The sequence below is a fragment of the Salmo trutta genome, chromosome 24, assembly GCF_901001165.1.
Source record: "Salmo trutta chromosome 24, fSalTru1.1, whole genome shotgun sequence".
In the NCBI taxonomy this organism is placed as follows: domain Eukaryota; kingdom Metazoa; phylum Chordata; class Actinopteri; order Salmoniformes; family Salmonidae; genus Salmo; species Salmo trutta.
Genome location: NC_042980.1, coordinates 2,959,499 through 2,972,141, shown reverse-complemented (window position 1 = coordinate 2,972,141; position 12,643 = coordinate 2,959,499). Strand labels below are relative to the sequence as shown.

The following is a 12,643-nucleotide window of genomic DNA, read 5'->3' as shown; positions in this document are numbered from 1 at the left end:
CCACTAAGCCCGAGCCTTACAACTGTTTGATGCAGTATTTTGATGTGCATTTCAAATAAGTCTTCAAGTTGATTGAAACCAGTACATAGGGCTTGCAACAATGTATCCTCAAATAGCTACATCTGTTACTGTAATCTGTAGAAATTATACTTTTTGATAATGTATCAATGCAACATTGTTGCAATTTTTGGGTTCAGGGGCGGGGATTAGGGCCGTGTCGTTCCATCATTGAAGTTTGATTGGTTTAAAAATGATGTCAATCGAAGATCTCAAACATAACATACCCGCCCTCTTCTCCAGAACGAGGAGTTAGGGGAAATTAAGTTGTTTGACAACAACTAGCCAGTAGAAATACTGTTTAGATCACGAGAAAATAATTTTGTATGATAGTGATGAAGTTCGTTAATAGGTGTGGTGTATAGGTTTAGTATAAGTATTACACTTCCCACAGGATATTTTGTAAACATTTCGAAGTTACCTTCTGAGCTTGGTGAGTGTTGAAAGCTACTGTAGCATGCTAAACGAGCTAGCTAGCCAGCTGTGAGTTTGCTAATCGTTCGTTGTTTTTAACTAATAACTACTGTTCGCTTGCTACTGAGATAGCTAGCAACTTTCTAGGATTTGTATTTGACTGTGTTCTCGTGGTTATTTAGTGTGTTGTCACAAATTGATTTAACTAGCCAAGTTAGCGAGACAATATGAACATTTGGCTGGCTAGCTAGCTAGCTAGCTAGCTGTCAGTGTCCTTTAGGTTCATGCACAATGTCAACAAACTAAGCTATCTAGCAAGCCAAAGGTAGCTAGCTAATCAATCATCAGTTCTAACTAATCTTCAACAAACTCATTGCCACGATCGAACTGAAAGGTAGCATACAATAATAGCGATTTAATCAGCACGTTTGAGTGACACCCGGATATTACTTTGGAAAATCACCAATAACTCATATAATAGTTTACCATTTGCCTATGGGTGGGGATGGCCCAATACAGATATACACCTAGCTAACTTCCTAACATGTAGCTCCCAAGGACCCTGCATTAGATTTGACCGAGTTGATTGTTGTGATCTGATCATTCTGTTTTCTATTGTCTGACCACAAATATATATATATTTTTGTTTCACCTTAATTTAACCAGGTAGGCCAGTTGAGAACAACTTCTCATTTACAATTGCGACCTGGCCAAGCTAAAGCAAAGCAGTGCGACAATAACAGAGTTACATACACATAAACAAATGTATAGTCAATAACACAATAGAAAAATCTTTGTACAGTGTGTGCAAATGTAGAAGATTAGGGAGGTAAGGCAATAAATAGGCCATAGAGGCAAAATAATTACAATTTAGCATTAACGCTGGAGTGATCGATGTGCAGATGATGATGTGCAAGTAGAGATACTGGGGTGCAAAAGACCAAAACGATAAATAACATGTGTAGCTGTCAATGTAGCCTACAGCTTAGGTTAATTATGGTGATAAGCAAATATGCCATTGTCAGGACATGATTTGTTAGTTACCATCAGAGCCATATATTAATACACTACATGACCAAAAGTATGTGGACACCTGTTCATTGAACATCTGGGCATTCATTTAAGGTTGGTCCCCCCCCTTTGCTGTTATAACAGCCTTCACTCTTCTGGGAAGGCTTTCCACTAGATGTTGGAACATTGCTGCGGGGACTTGCTTCCATTCAGCCACAAGAGCATTAGTGAGGTCGGGCACTGATGTTTGTTGATTAGGCCTGGCTCTGAGTCGGAGTTCCAATTCATCCCTAAGCTGTTAGATGGGGTTGAGGTCAGGGCTTTGTGCAGTCAAGTCCTGTTCTTCCACACCGATCTCAACAAACCATTTTCTGTATGGACCTCGCTTTGTGCACCGGGGCATTGTCATGCTGAAACAGGAAAGGGCCTTACCCAAACTGTTGCCACAAAGTGGGAAGCACAGAATTGTTTAGAATGTATGCTGTAGCGTTACGATTTCCCTTCACTGGAAATAAGGGGCCTAGCCCGAACCATAAACAGCCCCAGACCATTATTCCTTTTCCACCAAACTTTACAGTTGGCACTGCATTGGGGCAGGTAGCGATCTACTGGCATCCGCCAAACCCAGATTCGTTTGTCGAACTGCCTGATGGTGAAGTGTGATTCATCACTCTAGAGAACGTGTTTCCACTGCTCCAGAGTATTTGTATTTATTAAGGATCCCCATTAGCTGTTACTCTTCCTGGGGTCCAGCAACATTAAGGCAGTTATATACAATTCAAAATATTACATGACATTTCATAACACTTTTCACATCACATTAAGTATGTTCCCTCAGGCCACTACTCTACTATCACATATCTACAATACAAAATCCATGTGTACTTGTCTGTAGAGTGCGTGTCTTATCGTGTGTGTGTCTTTTCACAGTCCCCCCCCTGTTCCATAAGGTGTATTTAAAAAAGAACAAAAATAAAGTAATAAATGTATTACATTTTTTAAAATCTGATTCTACTGCTTGCATCAGTTACATAAACAAGTAGTCAAATGGTGGCGAGCTTTACACCACTCCAGCCACGCTTGGCATTGCACATGGTGATCTTAGGCTTGTGTGCAGCTGCTCAGCCATGGAAACCTATTTCATGAAGCTCCTGACAGTTCTTGTGCTGACGTTGCTTCCAGAGGCAGTTTGGAACTCAGTAGTGAGTGTTGCAACCGAGGACAGATGATTTGTACTCGCTTCAGCACTCGGCGGTCCCGTACTGTGAGCTTATGTGGCCTATCACTTCGCGGCTGAGCTGTTGTTGCTCCAAGACGTTTCTACTTCACAATAACAGCACTTACAGTTGACCGGGGAAGCTCTAGCAGGGCATACATTTGAAGAACTGAAATAGCCGAATCTACTAATTTGAAGGGGTGTCCACATACTTTTGTGTGTGTGTATGTACAGTTGAAGTCGGAAGTTTACATACAGCTTAGCCAAATAGATTTAAACTCAGTTTTTCACAATTCCTGACATTTAATCCTAGTATAAATTCCCTGTCTTAGGTCAGTTAGAGCACCACTTTATTTTAAGAATGTGAAATGTCAGAATAATAGTAGAGAATGATTTTATTTCAGCTTTTATTTCTTTCATCACATTCCCAGTGGGTCAGAAGTTTACATACACTCAATTAGCATTTGGTAGCATTGCGTTTAAATTGTTTAACTTGGGTCAAATGTTTTGGGTAGCCTTCCACAAGCTTCCCACAATAAGTTGGGTGAATTTTGGCCCATTCCTCCTGATAGAGATTGTGTAACTGAGTCAAGTTTGTAGGCCTCCTTGCTCGCACACACTTTTTCAGTTCTGCCCACACATTTTCTATAGGATTGAGGTCAAAGCTTTGTGATGGCCGCTCCAATACCTTGACTTTGTTGTCCTTAAGCCATTTTGCCACAACTTTGGAAGTATGTTTGGGGTCATTGTCAATTTGGAAGACCCATTTGCGACCAAGCTTTAACTTCCTGACTGATGTCTTGAGACGTTGCTTCAATATATCCACAATTTTCCTCCTCATGATGCCATCTATTTTGTGAAGTGCACCAGTCCCTCCTGCAGCGAAGCACCCCCACAACATGATGCTGCCACCCCCGTGCTTCACGGTTGGGATGGTGTTCTTCGGCTTGCAAGCATCCCCCTTTTTTCCTCCAAACATAACGATGGTGATTATGGCCAAACAGTTCTATTTTTGTTTCAGCAGACCAGAGGGCATTTCTCAAAAAAGTGCGATCTTTGTCCCCATGTGCAGTTGCAAACCGTAGTCGGGCTTTTTTAATGGCAGTTCTGGAGCAGTGGCTTCTTCCTTGCTGAGCGGCCTTTCAGGTTATGTTGATATAGGACTCGTTTTACTGTGGATATAGATACTTTTGTACCTGTTTCCTCCAGCATCTTCACAAGGTCCTTTGCTGTTGTTCTGGGATTGATTTGCACTTTTCCACCAAAGTACTTTCATCTCTAGGAGACAGAACGCGTCTCCTTCCTGAGCGGTATGACAGCTGCTTGGTCCCATGGTGTTTATACTTGCGTACTATTGTTTGTACAGATGAACGTGGTACCTTCAGGCATTTGGAAATTGCTCCCAAGGATGAACCAGACTTGTGGAGGTCTACAAATTTTTTTCCCCCCTGAGGTCTTGACTGATTTCTTTTGATTTTCCCCATGATGTCAAGCAAAGAGGCACTGAGTTTGAAGGTAGGCCTTGAAATACATCCACAGGTACACCTCCAATTGACTGAAATGATGTCAATCAGTCTCTCAGAAGCTTGTAAAGCCAGGACATCGTTTTCTGGAATTTTCCAAGCTGTTTAAAGGCACAGTCAACTTAGTGTATGTAAACTTCTGACCCACTGGAATTGTGATACAGTGAAATAATCTGTCTGTAAGCAATTGCTGGAAAAATTACTTGTGTCATGCACAAATTAGATGTCCTAACCGACTTGCCAAAACTGTAGTTTGTTAACAAGAAATTTGTGGAGTGGTTGAAAACCAAGTTTTAATGACTCCAACCTAAGTGTATGTAAACTTCCAACTTCAACTGTATGTGTGGCTCTGGTTACCATAGTGTACTATAATGTGCATTTTTCAGTGACGGCATAGGCCATGATCTCAGTCAGACCATGTGTGCTGCAGTTTGTTTACGTAATAGCTCATCATTCGTCTGCAATGCATTTTATCCAAAGGGAAAGCGGTGCATTTTTTCCGTTCTACATCCAGACTCAACTCATCACCTTCTCATCATGCCTTTCCCCTTCGGGAAGTCTCAGAAGAGCCCAGCAGAGATTGTGAAGAGTCTGAAGGAGAATGTGGCTTACTTGGAAAAGCTGGATGCGGCAGAAAGCAAAAAATGTGAAAAGGTCAGGTGGTACTTGTGGACTGCTGTTTTGAGAGCACACTAGAAATTGTCTGTTGGCATTTGTTAGTTAAAGTTGGTCTCTAACGTTTGAGTGTCTAGACAGCAGCTTCATATAGAAATGGCGTGAGAGTCATTGGATGCGTCTGAAATGACACCCTAATCCCTATATAGTGCATTACTTTTGACCAGAGCCATATATGGGTTTTGGTTAATAGTGCACTATATTATAGGGAATATGGTGCCATTTCAGATGCAGCCCCTGATTTAACTAAGTGCTGTTCCCTCATATCTTCTTGTCACCAGGTTGCAGAAGAGGTGTCTAAGAACCTGTCATCTCTGAAAGAGGTGCTGTGTGGTACAGGGGACAAGGAGCCCCAAACTGAGGCAGTTGCCCAACTGGCCCAGGAGCTCTACAACACCAACCTCCTTATTGCTCTCATTGCTAACCTGCAAAGGATTGATTTTGAGGTGGGGAAATGTTCTACCCATTAGTTTTGTGCGGGGGGAAATATATTCAGGATACAACGGTAGTCCATAGTGGATGTATGAATCAATACAGAAGCGGGAGGAGCATAAAGCACTGGGGAGTGACAGTGTTCTGTGTGGGTCTCTCATTCCTTTATCTCAGTATTTTTTAACATGCACATAGTGTCACCCTCCTATTCTTCATTGATTGTAATGTTTATCATCATTGTCCACCAGGGAAAGAAGGATGTGGTCCAGCTGTTCAGCAACATTGTACGGCGTCAGATTGGCACCCGTACGCCCACGGTTGAGTATATCTCCTCACACCCACAGATCCTCTTCATGCTGCTGAAAGGGTGAGTCTCAAAGCTGCCCATCTGCCATCTGTTAGATCAGTAGACATGATAAGCAAGAGGCATGGATTTATCTATTTTAGTTAGGTTTGTCCCAATTTACAGATAGGGCTGTTGCGGTGACCGTATTACCGCGGACCGGCAGTCATGAGTCATGACCACAGTAAATTTCCACGTGACCGTTATCACAGTAATCTCCTTCTATGCACTATGGACATGCGTTGGTAGTACCCAACTCGCTAACGACCATCAGGTCGCTAATGGCCTGGTTCTCGGCGCTCTATTTTCCCTCTAACCACTCTGACATTAATAGAAATGCAATCGAAAATGAAATCAAAACAGTATTATGCTTTTAAAACTCACGTCACTGTGATGATCAATTTGAAGAAAGACGTTCAACAACAGGTTGAAACTGAGTGGAAAACATGGTTGTTGTGGATGTTGTTTCAAAGCTGAACACAACAAAATGGACAGAGCTTTCTAAGGTGATGATTCATACAAAATGGCAATATTATTAGAGCTTACGCATAGGCCTATATAAGAGCCCAAGCTAAAAAAAATTAAAAAATACCTGAATGAAAATTATTGTAAAAAAAAAATAAATAAATAAAGATTTAAGATGTCTTTGGTACATAATTGGTCTAGCCTATACTAAAAAATTTAACAAATTCTAGTAATCGCCTTTGAGTGTGCACTGTAAAATACATACAGGATGGACTGGTTAACGTATGCTACGCTCCAAACATTCTATCAATGTGTTTGGGAGAGAACGTATAGGCCTAGACAATGCTATTGGTTCAATGATTTGTGGAGAGCGGCTAACAGAGTTAGCCTACAATTTATAGTGAATTCAATTTTGAATAGCCTTGTAATAGGTCATTAAATATTTATTTTTTTAGGCTGACATTACTTTTAGCTACAGAATATCTCACCACTTTGCGTTTCCTCTTTCTCCTTCATTCCTTTCTCAAGTACGCAGAGAGGGGGAGCTATCAACAGTTTAATTAAATATGTTTAGTTGTGAACCTATTACTATCGATGTTCCTAAACAGATTTCAGTTAGTTTCCCAAATTAAGCACTGGGTAGTTGCAGGAACAGGGTTGGAGAGCCCATGGCATACAGAGTTTCACCTGTCGCGCAGCAAGAGGCTATATGCTCCTCAAACAGTGGTTGATGCGTGGAGTGAAATGTGTTCTTATAAGCCCAGACATTTCTATTTGCAATCCTGTGAAAGCAGAGTTTTGATAGTTGCCACTTAAGAGGATCCCAGCTGCTACTATATTTATTTCTCAGCTTCTCATATTAAGCACATGCCCCGCTCTAAAACCGGAGTAGACTACCTGGCATGATTGGAAAACGAATGAAAGCTTTTTTTGTGACTTTCTCAAATCATCAATAGCCTACAGTTGCACAATGCAGCCCATATTTGTTTTGATTTCAAAGACATTCTAAGGTTTGTATCATTCAAAACTAATGTTGCCAAATAACTCTAAATCTAGTCTATAGGACTTTTTTTCAAATGATCACTTTTATGCTCAACATAGCCACTTCATATGTGCACTCACTCTGGAATGGGAAAAATATCCTTTCTATTTTATTAATTTAAGTAAATTGTATTCTTCTTAATATAAAATAATGGCACTTATTAGCATATTGTGTCTGCTAAATGAACGGCGCATAGCCAGGTAACAACTCATTCTGTTCTTCTGAAATACATTTTCTTCATATCATGTTTCTTTCTTTATTTTAGGCAGGTTTAATGCATTTGTGATGGTGTATATAAAATGGATTTATTAGACTTTTAAAAAATGTTGATGTTCCAAAGGCGCGCATATGCGGCTTGTGTGCGTGGAGGCCTGGAGATGCTAAACGTGTTTGTTAATTAACGGTCAATTGCCGTGAGAGCAGCAGTCAATTGCATGACAGCCATCTGACAAAATTTCATGACCGCCACATCCCTATTTACAGACCCACGTGCATACAATCGCAACAGATCCTAAATGAATAATCACCAACAAAACACACCCATGTAGTAGTGTTGAGCACTATTGACACGAATCCCACCTTTGCAGGTACGAGACTGCGGAAGTGGCTCTGAACTGTGGGATGATGCTAAGGGAGTGCCTGCGTCATGAGCCCCTGGCGCGCAGTGTTCTTTTCTCTGAGGACTTCTATTGCTTCTTCCGCTATGTAGAGCTGTCCACCTTCGACATCGCCTCAGATGCTTTCGCTTCATTCAAGGTACACTGCTGCTTTTCTTACTTCTTTATGGCCTATGTGCATACTATAACTAAGCCTTGTCTGAGTCAGAAAGGCTCCTGCCCTATGTCCAACCTCCTGTATCGTGAGGCAGCTTGATGCACAAGTACAGTGGGGGGGAAAAGTCATTGATCCCCTGCTGATTTTGTACGTTTGCCCACTGATAAAGAAAGGATCAGTCTATAATTTTAATGGTAGGTTTATTTGAACAGTGAAAGACAGAATAACAACAAAAATATTTAAAAAAACACATGTCAAAAATGTTATAAATTGATTTGCATTTTAATGAGGGAAATAAGTATTTGACCCCCTCTCAATCAGAAAGATTTCTGGCTCCCAGGTGTCTTTTATACAGGTAACGAGCTGAGATTAGGAGCACACTCTTAAAGGGAGTGCTCCTAATCTCAGCTTGTTACATGTATAAAAGACACCTGTCCACAGAAGCAATCAATCAATCAGATTCCAAACTCTCCACCATGGCCAAGACCAAAGAGCTCTCCAAGGATGTTAGGGACAAGATTGTAGACCTACACAAGGCTGGAATGGGCTACAAGACCATCGCCAAGCAGCTTGGTGAGAAGGTGACAACATTTGGTGCGATTATTCGCAAATGGAAGAAACACAAAATAACTGTCAATATCCCTCGGCCTGGGGCTCCATGCAAGATCTCACCTCGTGGGGTTGCAATGATCATGAGAACGGTGAGGAATCAGCCCAGTACTACACGGGAGGATCTTGTCAATGATCTCAAGGCAGCTGGGACCATAGTCACCAAGAAAACAATTGGTAACACACTACGCCGTGAAGGACTGAAATCCTACAGCGCCCGCAAGGTCCCCCTGCTCAAGAATACATATACATGCCCGTCTGAAGTTTGCCAATGAACATCTGAATGATTCAGAGGACAACTGGTGAAAGTGTTGTGGTCAGATGAGACCAAAATGGAGCTCTTTGGCATCAACTCAACTCGCCGTGTTTGGAGGAGGAGGAATGCTGCCTATGACCCCAAGAACACCATCTCCACTGTCAAACATGGAGGTGGAAACATTATGCTTTGGTGGTGTTTTTCTGCTAAGGGGACAGGACAACTTCACCGCATCAAAGGGACGATGGACGGGGCCATGTACCGTCAAATCTTGGGTGAGAACCTCCTTCCCTCAGCCAGGGCATTGAAAATGGGTCGTGGATGGGTAGTCCAGCATGACAATGACCCAAAACACACGGCCAAGGCAACAAAGGAGTGGCTCAAGAAGAAGCACATTAAGGTCCTGGAGTGGCCTAGCCAGTCTCCAGACCTTAATCCCATAGAAAATCTGTGGAGGGAGCTGGAAGGATATTGACCTCATCCCGTCAGTAGAGGATGCCTGGTTATTTTTTTTAAATGCCTTCCTCACCATCTTAAATAAGAATGCCCCTTTCAAGAAATTTAGAACCAGGAACAGATATAGCCCTTGGTTCTCTCCAGACCTGACTGCCCTTAAGGTCCTGGAGTGGCCTAGCCAGTCTCCAGATCTTAATCCCATAGAAAATCTGTGGAGGGAGCTGAAGGTTCGAGTTGCCAAACGTCAGCCTCGAAACCTTAATGACTTGGAGAAGATCTGCAAAGAGGAGTGGGACAAAATCCCTCCTGAGATGTGTGAACCTGGTGGCCAACTACAAGAAACGTCTGACCTCTGTGATTGCGAACAAGGGTTTTGCCACCAAGTACTAAGTCATGTTTTGCAAAGGGGTCAAATACTTATTTCCCTCATTAAAATGCAAATCATTTTATAACATTTTTGACATGCGTTTTTCTGGATTTTTGTTGTTATTCTGTCTCTCACTGTTGAAATAAACATACCATTAAATTATAGACTGATCATTTCTTTGTAAGTGGGTAAACGTACAAAATCAGCAGGGGATCAAATACTTTTTTCCCCCACTGTACATCCCCTGGACAGGACGTTAGCGCTAGTGTCCTTAGTATGATCTGTTATTTCTTTATCTAATATCCTGTTATTTTCTCTCAAATGTGTTGCTAGGATCTTCTCACGAGACATAAGATTATGTGCGCAGATTTTCTGGAGACCAATTATGACAGGGTGTTTACAGAATATGAGAAGCTCCTGCATTCCGAGAATTATGTCACCAAACGGCAGTCCCTGAAGGTACTTTATATCACGTTTGATGCTTCATGGTATCACTTTGTCATAAAACCCAACATTTTAAAGTTTTGACCTCTCACGTGACTCAATGATTACTTTCTTCTGTAACTGAAATATCTTACTAACTTATCCTAAAAGCAATGGTTACCCTCCTTTTATATTACTAACCAAACTGTTTTGTAGCTCCTGGGAGAGCTTCTTCTGGACAGACATAACTTCACTGTGATGACCAAGTACATCAGTCGTGCAGAGAACTTGAAGATGATGATGAACATGCTGCGAGACAACAGCCGCAACATCCAGTTTGAGGCCTTCCATGTCTTCAAGGTGTGTAGAAATGTTTTATTAAGGGGGAAGCCAAGGTTGAGGGTACATATTCTGGCCTCATTCTCTGCTTGTCCTACTTTCCACCGTTTTGGGTTACTTGACCTAAAATACATGTTATTCACATTTTCATCCCCTAATCTATCATTCTCAGTCTTTATAGAGGATGCAGAAATATTAATGCTTCCTTTAAAAGTTAGTTATAACTTCATACTGTTGTATTATTCTAAATAAATGATTCCATTAACATATACTAAGGTATACATTTACCAGTTAACCAACTAGAATAGATGTCAAGCTACGGCACTCACGCTGTAGCACTATTCAATTCAAAGACTGTTCTGTCCGCTCTGGTCCTAGGTGTTTGTTGCCAACCCCAACAAGACGCAGCCTGTGCTGGACATCCTGCTGAAGAACCAGGCCAAGCTGGTGGACTTCCTGAGCCACTTCCAGACAGATCGCTCTGAGGACGAGCAGTTCTGTGACGAGAAGAACTACCTGATCAAGCAGATCCGCGACCTGAAGAGGCCCCCGCCACCAGAGGAGGCATGAGGGGACAGGCAGGGGGACGCCAGTTCAGAGGGAGAGAGTGAGAATGATGGTGAGAGCGAGCGAGGGAGTCATGCTTGACTATAATCTATTACTCTTCCCTTCTCTTAACTTCGAACATAGGAAAAATATATTGTACAAACTCCCTCCTCATCCCTTTTTAAGTTTCTAATGCTCATGTGGGAACGGAGGTCATTTTTAAGGCACACACAACAAGAGTTACCCAAGAACAGTTATTTAAACCATAGAGCTATTTCAGCCAATTCGTATGAATCAATGCACTTTGTCAGATGATGTTATATTGGACCTTAAACATGCCATTATTCTCTTTATTAAGCACAGTAGCACACCTGAGCAATTTCCTGGGAAATTAGGATACGTGGTCAACATAAAACGGAATAAACTCTCTCTGACAACAGGCAAAGTCTCACCAAACTTTACAGGAAATGTAAAATGGATTTGCAAGCTTTTAAAGGGTGATGTCCTATTTTGATATTTTAGGACCTAGAATTTTTAAAACAAGATATTCTTTTGCTGGCGTTATTCTATAATAGTTAACATTTTATTTTGTAACTGTCTTGATTCTGACACCACACTTAACAAATTCCATAATATCTTGGTTTATTGCTTTATTTAAGAGCTCTTTCATTGATCTGGGACTTTTAAATTGTGGATGACCTTAGTGGTATTATTCTTTGCTTGGGATAGACACTTGGGTTGAAGTAGGTCATTGTAATCTTTAGTTGATAACTATGTAATTATCTTCAGTCCAGCTCCTAACAGCATATACAAAGTGACAATGGAAAGCTCAAAGATGTGATTCCTCTGCATCAGTTGTCCTAATAGAATCCATCAGAGATGGCAGTAAAAAAAATATGAAACATGAATCGATGAGATTTGTGAGGTAGGAGCAGGCTAGTAGACTAAAATAGACTGTCAGATAACGCTGCAGGGTGACCATAGGCAGCCATCCATTATTTACTCTGATTGATCCAAATGTTAGCACTCTCTTTTTCCCTGCCCGGACGCTCGCTAGTTTTCATATGCGGTTAGGAACTTGTGTGAGATAGGAAATTATCACTTAATGATATTTCTTTGCAGACAACTGATAAGATGTATCCTCCAAATAATATTACTAACACATATCTTATCGGACAAGAATAATGCAACACAAAAGTAGCACTATTGTTGCAGTGCAGCAGAATCTGCCCGAGCTCTGACACTCCTAAGATGCTAGTAAGCATGGGCTTCCATGAGCTGCATGCTGTATTTCAGGCGTCACTCTCATGCAGTTAGATGCACTGGTCAGGAAGCCATTGCAGAGGCCAGTGATTGGACCCTTTTTTTCAATTTTTGCCTAAAATGACATACCCAAATCTAACCGCCTGTAGCGCAGGACCTGATGCAAGGATATGCATATTCTTGATAACATTTGAAAGGAAACACTTTGAAGTTTGTGGAAATGTTAAATTAATGTAGGAGGATAACACATTTAGATCTGGTAGAAGATAATACAAAGAAAAAAAACATGCGTTTTTGTTCCATCTTTGAAATGCAAGAGAAAGGCCATAATGTACTATTCTGGGTTAGGCACAATTTAGATTTTGGCCACTAGATGGCAGCTGTGTATGTGCAAAGTTTTAGACTGATTCAATGAACCATTGCATTTCTGTT

The 12,643-nt window shown here is 41.3% G+C and overlaps 1 protein-coding gene across 3 annotated transcripts; it reads left to right on the top strand.

Annotated features, from left to right (window-relative positions):
* Positions 1–272: 272 nt before the first annotated feature.
* Positions 273–11,898, top strand: LOC115160598 (calcium-binding protein 39). Of its 3 annotated transcripts, none has more exons than XM_029710792.1 (9): positions 273–490; positions 4,702–4,875; positions 5,178–5,342; positions 5,577–5,695; positions 7,766–7,934; positions 9,974–10,099; positions 10,280–10,423; positions 10,781–11,021; positions 11,312–11,898. In XM_029710792.1, exons 2-8 carry the CDS (start codon positions 4,759–4,761, stop codon positions 10,970–10,972), a joined length of 1,032 nt encoding a protein of 343 aa, XP_029566652.1. In that variant the 5' UTR covers positions 273–490; positions 4,702–4,758; the 3' UTR covers positions 10,973–11,021; positions 11,312–11,898. The 3 variants fall into 3 exon arrangements, with proteins under 3 accessions (XP_029566652.1, XP_029566651.1, XP_029566650.1); XM_029710791.1 differs by having other exon boundaries at positions 11,307–11,898; XM_029710790.1 differs by having other exon boundaries at positions 10,781–11,843.
* Positions 11,899–12,643: the final 745 nt, after the last annotated feature.

Excerpts from the sequence above, each read along its gene's own strand:
- LOC115160598 (XM_029710792.1), top strand. The coding sequence starts at position 4,759 with ATGCCTTTCCCCTTCGGGAAGTCTCAGAAGAGCCCAGCAGAGATTGTG. Across the intron at positions 5,343-5,576 it reads TGCAAAGGATTGATTTTGAG|GGAAAGAAGGATGTGGTCCA; the intron begins GTGGGGAAATGT and ends ATTGTCCACCAG. Across the intron at positions 5,696-7,765 it reads CTCTTCATGCTGCTGAAAGG|GTACGAGACTGCGGAAGTGG; the intron begins GTGAGTCTCAAA and ends CCACCTTTGCAG.